General features: G+C 34.6%; 1 protein-coding gene across 2 annotated transcripts; it reads right to left on the bottom strand.

Moving 5' to 3' along the window:
- Positions 1 to 11636: 11636 nt before the first annotated feature.
- LOC141843169 (protein transport protein Sec61 subunit gamma-like) lies at positions 11637 to 14456 on the bottom strand. Of its 2 annotated transcripts, none has more exons than XM_074731210.1 (4): positions 14393 to 14456; positions 14186 to 14306; positions 13939 to 14054; positions 11637 to 11798 (listed from the first exon to the last, which is right to left on the bottom strand). In XM_074731210.1, exons 2-3 carry the CDS (start codon positions 14277 to 14279, stop codon positions 13939 to 13941), a joined length of 210 nt encoding a protein of 69 aa, XP_074587311.1. In that variant the 5' UTR covers positions 14280 to 14306; positions 14393 to 14456; the 3' UTR covers positions 11637 to 11798. The 2 variants fall into 2 exon arrangements, with proteins under 2 accessions (XP_074587311.1, XP_074587319.1); XM_074731218.1 differs by having other exon boundaries at positions 14186 to 14301; positions 14393 to 14429.
- Between the last annotated feature and the right edge of the window lie 3257 nt (positions 14457 to 17713).

Here is a 17713-nt window from a genome sequence, read left to right as displayed (position 1 = left end):
AAATACCAAATCAATCCAAATCCACAAAATCCAACTAAGTGTTTCGTTATGTAGGAATACAAGAAATTGGACAACTGATGTTGGACAGCAGTTACTTCAGACATATGACTAGAGATCAATCAAAATTCACCAAACTCAAGTTCAAAAACTTGGGTTCTGTTGCCTTCGGAAACAACGGAAAGTTAAAGATAATCGGCTCAGGTAACATAGAATTAGATTCAAATTTCGTAATTAAGAAAGTATTATTGGTTGAAAATTTTGAATTTAATTTACTGAGTATAAGTCAGTTGTGTGACTCTGGTTACACAGTTAGATTCACTAAATCAAAGTGTCCAATAGAAAATATAGAGAACCTAGGAGTTAAGCTAACTGGGGTTAGGAAAAATAATATTTACAATACTGACCTATTACTTTGAAAAACACTAAAACTCCCATTTTATATAAAAACCCCAAAAATAACTACAATTAAGCTTGATTGATACAATTCTCTACTAATCCTTGGAAAATACGACTCGTGGCCCCTATATTACATTTGTTTGTGAGTTAAGGGATTTTCGATTATAAATTCTAATTTGAAGCTCATTCGTGACATCATTTGTGGGCTTATCAAATTTTGACGCCGTTGCCGGGGAATAAACTAGTAGAGATTGTTTGAATTGAGCTATTTTCATTTTTCTTTATTTGCTTTGATCATTGTTGGTTCCTAAAATGTATGGAAATTCATTTTATCAGCAACCATATTTTCAACAATTTGAAAAATTTTTATTTGCAGGAACCTTATCAATGTTTTCAACAAGTGGATCAATAATTTCAACAGAAAAATCAGAATTTTATCAGCTACCACAGTTTCAATGGATTTCAACAAAATTTTGGCAATTTTCAACAAATTCAGAATTCCACAACAATTTCAGCAACATTTTAAAACTTCCAACAACTTCAGCAACCATTTCAAAATTTTCAAGTAATTTTCAGCCCCAATATCAATAATTTTCAAGGCAATAATTTTCAGCAACATTCATCAAATTTTCAAGAGAATTTTCAGCATCAAAATCAATTGTTTCAACCCCCAAATCAATTTGAACAACAATCATTTCAAAGTGGACAGATTTCAGAGAATTTTCAGCAGCCCACCTATTTTCAAGATCAACAAAACTTCAATTTCAAACCAAGAAGATTATGGGAGTTCTAGTGGGTTGATTTCAACAACAACAAGAGCTTGAGGAGATAATGCAACGAATTATTCAAAGTCAACAAATCTTACTACAGCAGAATGATTCTACTCTACAAAACATCGAAAGACAACTTGGACAACTTACAAGTAACATGAATCAAATGCAAGCTCAAGAATCAAGTAAATTACCCTCTCAGACAAGTCCAAATCCTGAAGAAAATTTGAGTGAACTAATTTTGGAGAGTGGGGAGTTTAATTCAAGTCAAAGCACTCAAGAATCAGATTTTCATGAAGAAATTCCAGCAACAGATCAATTTTCAGATCAAATCAGCCTTGAATTGGACTCTACAGCAGTGAATTGTGAATCAAATTCAAGTCCAATTTGCTTATCAATTGATCCTACAAATTTGATTGAAGAACAAGAGGAAAACAAAAATTTTGGGGACTTCACAGCAAACACAGAGGCACAGGTTGATTTTAGTTTGGATGATGGAGAGGATATTTTAGCTATTGAGGCAGCTGATCTGGAGCCTAGTTTTGATTCACTTGCAGTTGAAGATGATCACATGAGTGTAGGGGATTTTACTGAACCCCAGGGACCACCATTTTTGAGTGATATATCAGAGGATTCAGAAAATAGATATGAGAGTGTAGGGGATTGCACTGAGCCCCAGGGACCACCCATATCTATTGAGCAGTCACAGTTGGAGTTGAAATCTTTTCCAGATAATTTGAAGAATGTTTGTTTGGAAAGAAAATCAGAGTCCACCAATTATTATTGCCCAAAATTCAGAGTCAGAGCAGGAAGAAAATTTATTTCAAGTTCTGAGGCAGCAAAAGGAAGCTATAGGGTGGACATGGATTGATATGATTGGTATTGAGTCCTGTTATTTGCATGAATAAAATTTATTGGGAGGAAAATGTGAAATCATCAAGAAAACCACAAAGGAGGCTAAAACCGTTGGATCTAAGTGTTGTGAAGAAAGGATGAATTGGTGCCTACAAGACTGAGAAAAGCATGGATCTACAAGATTCTTCGATACAAAGTGAGGCATAAATTGGTGAAAGGATTATTACCACCGGCTCAAGAAATATATTTTGAAGAATTAAAGGAGCTAGAGGTGGATGATTTGGACTTCATGATGCTATCTACCCGACCTAAAGGGGAGTTTTTCTATCTTACACTTTATTTTCATTGTTAATACCATCCTCTATTTTTCTTTTTCATTTTCAGTTTTATATCAGTAATAACATGCCATTTTCATGAGCATTTTTGTTTGAAATAAATTCTTGAATTTCATTTCATGCATGGTTTGGTTTGAGGAATAAATGTATCCCCCTAGAAAGTCTTTACATCATTTTAGAGGCCTTTGAAAGTGAGTTAAATTTGATTGATTATTCTTGGAATTAAGTTCATGGATGAACACTTTTGAACACTTGAGTTACCCTTAGTAATGGAGTCTAGAGTGATGAAATTGAGATAGTGTACATTTTCTACCTAGTGAGGTTTATACCCTATTTGTGTGATGCACTTTTGTGATTGATTACTCTAGAACTTGCTTGTGTTCTTTCAAGGCTATATTTTCTATGATTGGGTCCACATTTATGAAGGCTAATAATTTGTTTCATCACCCATACATTTCCTTGATACATACATTTCATGCTATACCTATACTTCACATCATTTTCTTTAATCTTTTTCACCTTAATTTCGGTTCACCTTTTCTTTTATCTTGGATGTGGGTATTCTTAGATGCTATTAATGTTTCTTGCCCGAGACGGTCAAGGATTTAAGTGTGGGGGAGGTGTTCATTATTGTGGAAATTTGTGATGATACAAGAAAATTTTGGAGTTAATATTCATGGCATTAATTCTATAGTTTTGGATGTTTTATTGTTATGAATGAACTTACTATTGTTGGACTGAAATTTGAAGTGTTTTCAAGCTGATATGAGTTGAGATCAGATAAGATCAGTGAAGATGGCATTTGATGGTGTTTGATCAGTAAAAAAAAAAAAGAAAAAATGAGAAAATGAAAAAAAAATGAAGAGCTACTATGTGCCAATTAGTGATGTTTGTGCCAATTTGATTTGGAAAGGATTGAGTTACAATTCAAATTTGATGTTAAATTCTGAATTGATGAGGTGAAGTTCTGGAAACTTGAAGTAAAGGAATGTGTTCAGAAAAAAAAAACAAAGGCAAAAATAAAAAACAAGAAATGGAAAACTTGAGACAAGCAATTGAAGTTGGATTTATTTTGGAAAACTCATAAATGGAGTTAGAAAAAAATTTGTATCTCAGCTTTGAAGTTTAAATCTGATATTCTGAATTCAGAAACCAGAGATTTAGGTTGGGATTCAAAGGAAATAGTGGAAGAAAACAAATTCTGAAATTAAACTGGATTGGGTTAAAAGAATGATGAAACAATGGATTTGTGCCAAAGTATCAAGTGAATTTTGTCCAGAATTCATCAGGGTTTAAATGTCTATCATTACATGGTTAAATGATGTTTTGTTCAAAGCTAGAATCTTGATAAATCAGGCTCAAATTCCCTCACATTACCAGATTCTGAAAATCTGTTCAGTACCAACCTGATTAGTGCCAATTCTCAATTTTGAAGCCTTGTAACCTGTTGTGATGACAATTTATTGAAGCTAAATTGCTGTGAATCTATGAAGGGTTGAAAGAAAGGCCAGTTGTGTATAAATTCTGAGGAATCAAGGCTGAGACTCATGCTGGAACTGTGAAGTGCAAATTGGTGAAAAATTTGTATAAGTTGTTAAAGTGTGGAATGATTTTGCTTGGATTGTTTTCATTAAATCAATTGAAACCCATTTGAAGAAATATGGATTGATATGTGATAATCAGGGGTACAAATCAGTTTTGAAATGGATCACATCAGGAAAGAAAAGAAAAAAAGAAAACAAAATTCAGAAAAAAAAAAGAAAAAAATAGAAATGAATCAGTGTATCAAGTTGTGTATCAAAATCCTTGATAAGCTGATTAATTCTTGTGAAATGTTATTCAATTCAAGCATTATTTAGACAACAAGTTGAGAATCTAATCAAGTGTATAAATGGCAGCAAGAAAAAGAAAGAAACAGAATGCCAAAAATCAGAAAAAAAAAAACTGCAGAATCTGTTTTAATTGTTCATGCTGAGTTTTGAGTATTTTTGAGCTACTGATATGCACTCAAATTGCACGAAAATTGTAGTATGATGAGCATTAGTAATCAATCTACAATGTGGAAAAAGAATGAATGAAAAACAATGAGAAAATGGAGAGAAAAAGGAAAGTATCATTTTGATTTTGAATAGTTTTTGGATTTCAAATTGCCATTGATACATTGAATTTGCGGTTTACTGTGAAATGAATTTTGCTGGCTGATGATTGGTTACTATTTCTTAGCTCTTGTAAAATTTAAATGTGAAGGAATTGGGTTTGATTTCAAAGGGAAACAAAGGATGGCACATATGTGACAACATTGAAGCAAAATGAAAGGAGGATGAGAAGTATGTATCAAGAAGATGAATTAAAGAGGTTTAGAACATATTTGTTTCATGGAATTGAAGAACAAACAGAAACAAATATGGCACAAAAGAAAGAAATTAGAAAAGAGGGCAAGAGATCATTAATTAGCATTTAATTGTATCCATGTCTACCACTACACTTGAATTTTTTTTTAAAGCACTTTCCTTGAATTTTCTTTCTTAAAAATTGTTCATTTCATTGATATCAGTTCATGATTTCTTTATTATCTTCAATAATCCTTAATAGGTGTGGATTCCAAATCAAGAATGCTAGTGGAGAGTAGAAAACAAGCAAGCCTATGGAAGTGCATGAAACTTAAGTTGCTTGAGTGAGCCCTACATTACTTTGATCATGAATTAGAATTAGGGTGAGAGCCACTGATTTATCTACTGAAAACAACAATGAGTGTGGTGCATTTATCTTAATTAGCCATGAAGGATGAAACTTGCTAGGTGGTTAACCAAGTACAAGAGTTTAGTTTATGGACTTAAGTTTTTGAGATTCTACAACTTTAGGTAATTCTCTTTCAATTGTTTCTAACTATGATTGAGGATGATCTAGGGGGGTACGATGGTAGGAGTTTTTCTTAGTTTTATTATTTTGGCTTGAGCGGGACGCACAAGGTTAAGTGTGGGGGAATTTGATGGGTTAAGATTTTACTGCATTTTATGGATTCAATTTGGATTTCTACATGAAAATAAAATTCTAAATGACATGAATTGATTGCAATTATGAAATATTGTATATTTGGATGATTAATTCTAATTTCTGTGATTTTACGGTAAATTTTATATTAATTAAGCTTGATTGTTTGTAGGGTCCAAATTGAACCATGATCGAGCCAAATTGAGCCGAGTCAAGTCAAAATTGGTGATTCGATGGATTCCAAACTTCATGATCAAGATTTAAGTCGAATCAGAGTCGAATTGGAGCTGAATTGGGCTTAATTGGAGCTGAACCGGATAGAAATTGGACAGAACCGACGCCAAACCACAACTGAACCCGGTTCAACACAGTGAAAATCAGATTCCAGTTATAACGAGAAGAAACACTGTAGCAAAAAATCACGATTATTGTAGCTAACACGGTAGCAGCGCCTTCTTCGTCATTTTTCATCCCGTTTTATTTAGTTTTCGCCCGGCAAACTTGAGATCTTCCTCTTCCAACTTGATTTCCTGATCTTAGAAGGCATTTACAAGCAAATTTCGACTTTAATTTGGATTGATTTTCTCTGGTGAGGGTTTCATCAGAGCGTCGTCCCGTCGCAGATCTCGGCTGAATTTTCTTGGATTCAAACTGATCAGAGGACTCAAATCCATTCAGAGGGGTTCTTTGAAGGTCTTTGAGGATTCCGGAGCATTACATTGCAAGTGGATTGGAGAATTTCAGCTAGATAATCAATATTTTGATCAGCTCTGTTCGGGGTCTGATTAGAGGGTTTCTGATTGCGCATCGATTGGATCTGATCAAGATAAGTTCGAGCTGATGCTGAGTGATTGTCCTATGGGATTTCTAGTTTCTAATTGGGCTTTGTGTGACGGCAAAGAGGCAATCAAGAGGGAAAGGAAGATCCGAGATCATTGCTTATTTCTGTTCTGTTGTTTCTGAAATTCATTGCTGCAGTTTTTGAAATTCTGTTATTATAAGATTTGTTTCAACAATTCGTGATATTGGTTCTTCCAGTTAATGCTTGAAACATTTGTTAGTTGATTTGATCTATTAGAACTCTTTAGCCTTAAGTTTTTCAAACCTATTTGAATCTGATTTTTCTTTCTTCTGAATTTCTGAATCGAAACACTGTTCCGTATCAGTTTGGATTTCATGTATCAGTAGGTTAGGTTTGTTTGGCTTAAACATTGTTTTTGTTGTTAAATAAGTGGAATTGATTAGTTATATTGCATCATTAGTCCTGCATTTAAGATTGGGTATTTTGATTTCATATTTTCTTTAATTAGATTCTTGGCATTTAGATTTAGTTCTTTGTTTCATTGATTTTGTAATTTAGGTTTCAATGCTTGAGTGAATTTAGAATTAAATCTCAGTTTGCAGCAATCCTTGATTTTTGGTGTTTACATTAGTGTTTACTAGGCTTTTAGTACCAAGTTCTTATTCTTGCATTCATTTACATTTCATTTTGAAAACACCAAAACCCCATTTCATATTAAAAACCCAAAAATAACGACAACTTAGCTTAATTCATACAACCTCTCTACTAGTCCTTGGAAAAATACGACTCGTGGCCCCTGTATTACATTTGTTTGTGAGCTAAGGGTTTTCGATTATAAATTCTAATTTGAGGCTCATTCGTGACATCAGTGTGGGCTCTATCACCTACTCTACCAGAGGTTTTTTTCTGGTAGAGAGATTTAGTGGATTACCCACAGGAAAGGTCCAAGGGACCTAGGCCTTCGAGTAGGAGTCGTCGACGACTCCGAACGAAGTAAAATCTTCGTGTTGACTTGTGATTTATCATATTTTTATTTTTCCGCTGTGCATGATTTTCAAAAAAAATTAAAAGTCACGTGAGTCACCCCGCCCCCCTCTCACGTGCACTTGATCCAACACTAGCCACTATGGGAGAGGGCATTGCCTCGACTTCATTGAGATTTGACTCTTGCCCACTTCAATAAGTCTGCCCCGTAATAACCAATTCAGTCATGCCCCGGGGACAAAAATATAATAAGCAAGTTCTAACTCTTCTGCAAAAAAAGATAGAATCCACTACCTTAGTGGCCCTACACAGTCGACCCCACGACCATTTATGAAGAGGTAAATAAAGAAACTGCTATCAACAAGAGGTATTCTTTTATGTACATCTAATACTCTCCTCTTTTCATTTGTTTCTTTCCTTCTATCTATTCTAGTTAATTGGCTCAAAAGTTACTATTTTAATAATTATTTGCTAATTTTGTTAATTAAGCTGTTCTCAAAGAAGGCACTTCCTATCGAGCTTATGCCTTTCTACTATTAGATCTCTATCCTAATATAGGGTACTCTTATTGGTAATCTTTAGGTACACTAGATATATAAGTGAAATATCAGGACACCTAGTTCTAACTTTTCTTCAGTAAAAAGTAGAATCTGTCACCCGAACGACCTCACACGATCGGTCTCACAATCATATGTGAGAAGGTAAATCGAAAAGCTACAGCTAACCACTATAGGAGAGGACATTGCCTTGACTTCACTGAAATTCGACTCTTGCCCACTTCAATAAGTCTGCCTCGTAATAATCAATTCAACCATGCTCCGAGGATTAAAAATATAATAAGCAAGTTCTAATTCTTCTACAAAAAAAGGTGGAATCCGCCACCTTAGCAGCCCCACACAGTCGGCCCCACGACCATTTGTGAGGAGGTAAATCAAGAAACTGCAATTGATCACGACGCAGGAAGGCATTGCCTGGCTTCGTCACGATTCAAACTCTTGCCCTCTTCTACAACTGTACTGCGTCGTAATCAACTCAGCTATGCCCCGGGGGCAATCAAGTTCTAACTCAATCCATGCCTAATTGTGTATGTAATATAACCACTATAACTGTTATATGAACTCAATCGATATCCAAATCTGATTTCAAAATTTATAATTTACGCTATCTTGATTATAGTCGTCAAGTTGGGTTAGGTCCGTCAGGTTAGCCCACCCCGCCAAGTAATTTAGGCGGACTGGGTTGAAATTTTATCAACCCATTTTAAGATGGGTTGAGATGGCCTAGGCCCGCGAGGCCCGCGACCCGCGTGGGTTGGCCTGCGACGGGCTTGGGTTGGCCCGCGGGTTGAGAAAGTTTATTTATTTATTTTAAAATTTAAAATTAAAGTAAAAAACTTAATAAATTAATGGGTTTGATCCATTTAAATTATAATTCAAGTTTAAAAATTATAATTCAAACTTAAAACTTTTAACTTAATCAATTTAAATTATAATCCAAACTTAAAATTTTTAATATTTTTTTATTTTTTAACAGGCCCGTGGGTTGGCCCACCTAACTCGCGATCCGTCTTGAGTTGGGATGGATTGGAGATTTCCCAACCCACCAAGTTGGTGGGTTAGCCCGCCCCGCCATGAGTTGACCCATTTGACAACTCTAATCTTGATAGATTGGCTAAATGTGTCTCACTTGGTCCATGACTTTACCATGTAAATAACAAGATTGCCTATTAATTTTGCCATTTCACTGAAATAATATTTTTTTAAAAAAATCAATTTAAATATGTCAGCTTACCTCAACGTAATGATACTTGAGTTTATAATGAAGGTGGGGCTAGTGACTAGTGAATATAGGAATAAATTTTAATAAAACTATAAGAGTTTATAATGAAAATTCCATATCCAACTCCTAATATGATTTTTTGAAAAAACTTGAAAAAAAATATTTAGGATTTTTACCAACACTATTTTTTAATATAATGAGCGTAATTAGTTTTCAAATTTTTATTTCCTTGTAGTTTTTCAATCTAGTGCAAAAGTAGAAAAGAGGTATTCATATAGAATTTGCATTTTTCGGAGATATTCTTTTCTTTCTCTTGGTCAAATGACAATAGAAGAAAGTATAATGTGGCTCGAGTTATCCCAAACCAACAATATTAAATAACCCTAATTTTAATATAGCTATTTAATAGTGTCTATTCTAACTACTTTTAATAGTTATTAATTATTACATATGCGTTAAATAAAATGACTTTCAATGATAATAATTGTTGATCCGGAAGCAAGTAGATAATTCTCTTTAATAGATTATAGATAGCTTAATGTGCTCAACAGATAATAATTGATGAACTCCAAGCAACTGATCATTAATTTTAAAAAATCAAGTTCAAGTCGTATTGAGCGTAAAAATGATGGTTGCCCCCAGGACATAATTGAATTGGTTACGACGAAACAGAGTTGCTATAGTGGACAAGAATCGAATCTCGACGAAGCCGAGGCAATACTCTCCTTTATCATAATCAACTGCAGCTTCTCGATTTACCTCCTCACAGATGGTCGTAAAATCAACTGTATGAGACCGCTGGAGTGGCAGATTTAAGTAAAAACGATCGTTGACAGCTTGACATAGATGATTCTAGCATAAACTTAGCCTACCAAATACATCTTTTTGCCAAGTTAATATTTTTATTAAAAAATACTCAATTTAAATATCTTATTCCCCCTTCAAATTTAAGTGCCCATGTTAATCCCAAAGCTTAATAGCTCTCCTTTTTTTCTTCATATTTTAAAAATATTTACAAATATAAGTTAACTTATTTTGCTTCAAAATTGACAACACTTGCCATCCCAATGATCTTCTAGTTACGATAAACAATAGAATATTACATGATTGATATGGTATACAATTAATTGGGTAGAGATGGATTAGGAGAGAAATCCCGTGTTTTCTCAACTGAAAACAAAATATTCTAAAAATTTATGCACTAAAAGGCCTTACCATATTTTAATGTGGTATTCATGTTTCAATCTTGTATTTTAGTTGTGGATCAATCGTCCTAAATTCACTAGGTTAGAATTGTGTTTTGATTCCATTAATTAGTTGAAATTACACTTTCACATCCTCAAAATTATTTTGAATCAATGAATACAATTTTGGAAGTTATGCATTGATTTTAGATATATTTTCTAATTTGGAAGAATTTTGAGATTAATTTAGGAAATTATAGAAATTTCAAATTAATGATCAAAAGTATTTAAAATCTTTAACATTAAATTAAAATTATTGAACATTTTAAGTTGCTAGACTCAACCGCATTTGAGAATCGATAGAATACAACTGGAGAAACAAAATATGCAAAGTTAGGTTAGATCTGATTTAAACTAAACCTCAAATCAAAATGGATTTAATTTGGGTGGGTCATTAAATTATATGGGCCGTAAAGATATAACCCTTAAAAGCCCACATCAATACTTCTTTGATTTAGAATCCAATCTTATTATACCCAACCCTTCCATTCTAGCCAATTACTCATCAACCTTCATCACACATCCTACTTCAGCAAAAAGTGAAATCCACCACCTAACGGTCTTACACAATCGACCTTACGATCATATGTAAAGAGATAAATCGAGAAATTACAATTGATCACTACGAAAAAGGACATTGCTTTGACTTTGCCGAAATTCAACTTTTTTCCACTTTAGTTAAGTCTGTTGTTCCGTAGTAACCATCTCAACCATACTCTGAGGACTTCATCAAACATCCTAAAACTATCCAAACCATCCCAAAACTCGCTAACTCGTAACCCCCCCCCCCCCCCCCCCCCCCCCCCCCCTCTCCTCTGATGAATCATGTACCACATGTACCACTTGAGCTTCTTTGTGATGAAGACAATCAGGTAGATCATCTAACTCGTACTCAAGTACAGAACAAGTAAAATGCAAAAGGAGATCAATCAAAGAATGGGGATGATGGTGGTTGTGCCTTTGAAGAAGTTCATAAACAAAAATATAAGATTCATAATCAAAATCAAAGATGAAAACAACATAGAAAATCACTAATATACAGCAGAGGAAGTTCAAGATGTTCTAATTTTCAATAATCATAGTCTGATGGAGATGGAGAAATACGTACGCTCTCTAGTATCTCTAGTGCCACTAGTCTCCAATTTTTCAACAAAAGATAGAATCCACTATCCCAGCGGCCCCACACAGTCGATTCCACGATCATCTATAAAAAGGTAAATTGAGAAATTACAGTTGACCACGACGAGGAAACACATTACCTCGACTTCGTTGAAATTTGCCACTTTAACAAATCTGTCCCATCATAACCAACTCAACTATACCCCGAAAGCGATGCTATTAGTCTCCAACCATCAACATGGTGCGGCTCTAATTTTGCTCAAACTAGCAGCACAACAGAAATGCTTGTACTAACAAGAGAGAACCACAAATATAGAACCTATGTGCTCCTTATATATAACTAGTTGTACGAAACTAGATCTTTATATCTCAAATACTGATGGTAAGCAATAAATAACTGATCTGGCAAACAAGTAAACAAAGAAGTCAGATTGCAGTAATATACTTCTCAAGGTTAAACTTCAGAAATTTTGAAAGTTTTCACTTGGATGCAAAAAAGAAACACCAACAAAATTCCTTCAACCTGAAAAACAGATATAGAGAAAAGATTAGATCCTATATCAACATGTATTGCCCTTCTCAGAAATTTATTGCAATCATAAAACAGACAGATAATCACAAATCACTGCATAAATTAATTAAAAATTATGGTTACTAAATCAGCATAAAAAGATTGAGCGGGAAAGAAAAAAAATTAGCTACGCCCTGAGCCACAATAGGCACTCTGAATCAGCCCAAAGTTGCCCTTGGACAAGATCCATCTGAAATACCTTTCAAAGGTCTTGTTGAGCCAAATATTTTAGTTAATGTTAGAAATGTTGCTGCCCATATGTTTAGGAAATCACCAAGGCTATATACATAAGCACCATAACACATATTTGTAAGCATAATCTTATCTCATTAAAATAACAACTATACTTCTGTGAGGACACAAGCAGTTTGGATAATAATAGTACATTGGCATCACTATTCCATTTTAAAAGGTTGAGTCAAAGTTAAGAGGAACATATTTCAAAAAATTACACCAATAACTATATTTATAACATACAAATAATCATTTTATATTGATACTTATCTCCAAATTGTGCAAAGGCATATCCCTTTCAATTTATTATAATTCTAAAACATTAACATCTACTATACAGAACAAATCTTCTGCTTGAAAAGTAGTTGACTAGTTCATTTCAAATAAATTTTTTACTTTAAGATCATCATCACCATGAAGTTGAGTTGTTCCAACTATATGAAGTCAGCTATGGAACTTATTCCTCCATTTTCATGAGAAATATTCAAATCAAATTATTATATTGACTAAAAGTTTTATCTATCCCTTCGCTTCTGTTCTAATTGATTCAGCTTTCAAATTATACAACCTATTGATCATCTTTGAGTATGTCCATACAACCTTCTACTATTCTATCATGAAAAAAAAAATAGTAAAGATATAATTGACTAGAGGTTAGGTCTTCAAGTTTCACTTAGAAAAATGAATCTTGGAAAAATTTGTGGGAACAAAACTTAGTATCACCCATTTTTATTCCAGCAGAAGAGGCAAAAGAAACAAAAGAAAAATCAATGAATAATGATGAATACTGATCAACAGTATAGATGGAGGAAGAATTCAAGGAATACAAACAAGCCCAAAGATACAGACATAAAGAAGGCTTATTCAGGATAGAGTGGTAAGAGGCAAATAGAAAACAATTTCAAGAAAGTAAACTATCACAATCAAGGGAAATCCTTCAAATGCTTGCAAGAGCAAAGTCTACCTACATGAGAAATGGACAAATGTCACTGGGAATGGTAAAAAGAAAGAGAAACATATAGATAGAAACATAGAACCAAAATTTTGTTGACAATATACTCATTAATTCATACTCCGCAAACTAACAGATTCAGAACACTAATTAGGATCACTATCAAGTGAGATAACTCTTATTTGATCCTTCATACTATGTCAATGGTATTTCAAACCATCTTAATGAGAAGCAAGGAATTGTTTTAAAAGTAATCGAATTTGAAAGTAAGCAATAGGAATTTTGCTATTGAAATTGTATTCTAGTTTAGCATATATGGGCATAAATTCATGAAGGCTCCCAATACCATAAACATCCATATCAGTAAAAATGGAAATTTGCTCATGCATAACCAATTGGAGTTTCCTTAAAAAGAAGAATCGTGCAGTACCCCCTAATTATGGATGAATTTTTTTTTTTCACTCCAACCACATCCAGGATAGATATTTAAGGCTTGTTAACGGATTCAAATAAACAGAAAAATCTAACATCAAAATCTAGGTAAGTTGCCAATCATTGGAAAAACTTCTAATAGCATATACATTGTTTGTGCAGTTGCTTCCCTCATCTTACACCGCTTACCACATTGATACTTAACTTCGATAAAATTGTTTCATCAGCTAGCAAGCACCCTTATCAGGATTAGCAAAAGTAATTTGTTTCAAAGACAAAGGAACAGCAGCTTTTTTTGGATCAATGAACTATATAGACGAAGCAAGTATCGGAGCAAATAAAACGCGATAAGCATAAGAACCAGAGCAAACAATGCTATGGATTCTGAAGAAAGATTCGAACAATATCAACTCTATTATACTGCATCAAAATCAAGTAAATCAGAGTCATAACTTCTCCAGCCGGATTAATTACCTAACCAGAACCGACGATGATGTTATTGATCGGGATAAAGATCAGCTTGACGAAGAAGCCAACGAACCCCATCACCACGAAGCCAATCGCGGTGCGTACCGCCACCTTGGTGAACTCTGAAAGCCGGATCCACGTAGATCCAAAAAATCCAAGCAAAAGAATCAAAACTTAAGCACACCAGACGGATCTGAGGGAGCACGGAGCACAGATCGCCCGAACCGAGAGGAAAAAGTGGATGGCGACTCACCCTTGCGGTCGGGCTTGTGGCAGCGCTTGACGAGGCGAAAGCTGTCCTTGGCAAACTCTCTGAGGGGATCGACCACGGAGTCCAAGGCATCCATTTCGACCACAGATTTGAGGCGACTACTCTACAAAATGCGATCGAAACTGAAATTCTTATCTCAACGTGAGAACGATAATCGCGCAAACAATTACGAAGGATAAAGGGAGATACCACTCCCGAGCTTTCTTCGAGGTCGCGGCGATGATGCGACGGTACGGCAGCAAGGAAATGCCAGAAAAAAGAGTAATTAGGTTTCATATAGATATGTATTATTTTAATAATGAAATTATAATTCGAAACAATATTAATTAATTACAAATTATATGATAGGTTAAGTTAGATAAATTTGGATTAAAATAAAAAAACTTAATTTGTAATTAAAATTTAATATTCTGACTTAATAATAAATTAGCACACTAATAATTTAAAAAATTAAAGAATAATATTACATTTTCGAAGGAGGATAGAATTTGTGAGATAGAGAGGCCAAAAATTAAATGGCTCTTCGTAATTATCATTTTCTCCAAAAGGATGCTTTTTTAAGGGGAAAAAAATCAAAAGTATACATATTATTCGTGCAGACAATATTTTTATTTTAATATTGTGATAGCAGATGAATTAACATTCTTGTAGGGATTGTTATTATACTAGTTATATCATAATTTTTTTTTTATAATTCATATATTCAAGTAAAACCTGACTAATCTGGAGGTAGTGGAGGTAGTAGAGTTCCCCTTCTTATTTGCCTATGAGATAAATTTAGAGCACATCTTATGCATACTGAAAAGTTGATCTCGAGAATATTCGTCTCTATTAAAATTTAAACTATATCCACTTATTTGTTCTCATAAGTATTTTTACCACTATATCACACACCCATAAAACAATAGTTATATCATAGTTGTTCTAACTTATAGTAGTTATTGGCAATAACTAATAACTACTACAAAAGTTATAACAATTATATTATAGCTATTTTAATAGTTTTGAAATGATTTGATCAAATTGAAATAATTTTGGTCAATATTATAATCAATATTAGTCACACTCTAGATTAGCAAAATACACCTACGTGGTCTCACTCCAATCTAGTCAAGTCATCATGCTTATTCAAATCATGCTTCGTCAAGCCACTCCTATTTGAGCTACTAAGCCAATCTGAGTTATCGAACCAATTCGAGTTGCTGAGCTAGTCCAAGTTGTCGAGCCGGTTTAAGTTGTTGTTTCACTCCGAGTTGAGTCACTAAGTCAAGCCCTCTAGCTCTTTTAGCCAGGCTCAACGAGCCACATGCAAACATGGGTCCAATCCCCATTTCCCATGATCTCTTTCTCACCTTTTTATGATTTCCACAAGTATCTAATTCTGTCGCATTTATAAATTTTCAAGTTTATGGTCCACGAGGGAGGCTTGCTCAATATTCCTTTTTTTTTACTCTCTCTTTTCATTCTGCCATGGGGGCATCATGGTGACTTAAGCTTCGAACGGGGTCTTACTAGGACAACTCTCAGCAAGCCTTATAACACATGTTAATCTATGCAAAGTTGATCACGTCATGAGAGAAAGCATCATCAATGAGATCCAATGAAGTGATAGATTTTCACTGTATCATTTTGACATTGTCTATTAAAACAGATTGAATAGAGCAAAAACATTAAGATAAAATTTACAAAAAAAACTATAAATTGCAAAGCAAAAACCTACATTCTAAACCTCATAATTTTCTTTTGATTACTTCTATAATATTTACGAGATACCGAGAGGCCGAGCGGGCGACTGGCCGAGTGGTTGAAAGACTGTGGTCGAGAAGCCAGGACGTCAAGAGGACGAGTGACCGAGCTTTTGAACTACCAAGCTACTAAACTACTAATCTGTTGAGATGCTGAGCTACTGAGCTGCTGATAAAGCTATCAAATGGGTCAACCCATGGCAGGGCGAGCCAACCCACTAGAAACTCATCATATGGTGAGATGGGGTGGGGCGAGCTGACCCACCAATATGGCGGGTTGGAAAATCTTCAACCCAACCCAACCCAAGGCGGGTTGCCAGTTAAGTTGGCCAACCCACGGATCTCTCAAAAAATAAAAAAATTTTAAAATTTTAAAATTTTAAAATTTGGATTACAATTTAAATGAGTCAAGTTGAAAATTTTAAATTTGAATTGCAATTTAGATAGGTCAAGACTACTAGTTCATTAAATTTTCTATTTTAAATTTAAATTTAAAAAAACATAAATTTTCTTAACCCGTGAGCCAACCCAAGTCCGCCACGGGCCAACCCACACGGGTTGCGGGCCTAGGCGGGTCGATCCATCTTAACCCACCTTAAAATGAGTTGATAAAATTTCAACTGATGAGTTAGGATTTTTATGCACTTTATCGATTCAATTTTGGGTTCTTTCATGAAAATAAATTGCTTAATGATTTAATTTGATTATATTTGTGATATATTGCATAATTTGAGGCTTGATTATAATTTTCATGATTTAATGGTAAATTTTACATTAATTGAATTTTAATTGGTTGTAGGGCTCAAATTGAACCAAGATCGAGCTCAACCATGATCGAATCGAGCCAAGATTGACCCAATTGATCGATCCAACTTCATGAATCAAGACTCAAGTGCGATTAGGATGGAACCCATGCAAATTGAAGCCAATTTGGAGCTAAATTGAGTGAATTTGGTGGAAACGGGCTAACTCGGACTCAAGTCAGGCTAACCAAACCCGTTAGCTACAGTACCCTAGCTTTAAAGAGAAAGCTACAGTGCTGAAAATCGCGGTTACTGTAGCACTACTGTAGCAGCGCCGTCTTCCTTGATTTTCTTCATTTTTCTTCAATTTTTTTTTTTCGGGAGCTCGGATTTCTTCATCCCAATTCGATTTCGGATTCCAGAGAGCAACCACGACCCTAGTTTGGCAGCAATTGATGGTGATTTCGTCCGGTGGGGGTTTCGCCGGAGGAGTTTGTTCCGCCACAAATTTCAGCCGGTTTCCTTGGATTTAATCCATCGGAGCATTCAAGAACATTAGGAGGGGTTCTCCAAAGGTTTTTGATGATTCCTGAACTTCAATGTGCTAGCGATTCAAGGGATTTTCAGCTGGATCCTTAAATCTTCGTTTCGGCTCTGTTCGGCGTGTTTCTGAGGGTTTCAGAGCTGCATCGATCGGGAGTTGAATCAGAGCAGTTCGAGCTTGGTTCGTGAGAAGCTAATCTGGGATTTCTGGTCTCTTGATCGGTTCTTGTGTGACGGCAAGAAGAAATCGATTGAGGGAAGAATCCGAGTTACCCTGTTTTAGCTTAGTTTTTGAAGTTTCTGTAGTTTCTGCAATACATTTCTGAATCTGATAAACGATGCTATTTTTTTCAATCTAATTATCTTGAAACATCAGTTGTTTGCTTTGATAGGTTTTGTTGATTCATTAGTTCAGTTTATCAGCTTCAATTAGTTCTGTTTTTTCAACAGTGCACTGTTCAGTGCCATTTTGCAGTGCA

This window comes from Curcuma longa, chromosome 1 (genome assembly GCF_044706935.1).
Source record: "Curcuma longa cultivar G26 ecotype Majalengka, Jawa Barat chromosome 1, ITB_CL_G26_1.1, whole genome shotgun sequence".
Lineage (NCBI taxonomy): Eukaryota > Viridiplantae > Streptophyta > Magnoliopsida > Zingiberales > Zingiberaceae > Curcuma > Curcuma longa.
Note: the sequence above shows the minus strand (reverse complement) of the source record. Positions and strands in the feature narration are given on the sequence as shown.

What these genes read in the sequence shown, in the direction of transcription:
- LOC141843169 (XM_074731210.1), bottom strand. Translation starts at nt 14,279, where the DNA reads ATGGATGCCTTGGACTCCGTGGTCGATCCCCTCAGAGAGTTTGCCAAG. An exon ending in CCACAAGCCCGACCGCAAGG is followed by an intron (nt 14,055 to 14,185) that starts GTGAGTCGCCAT and finishes TCCGGCTTTCAG; the next exon opens with AGTTCACCAAGGTGGCGGTA.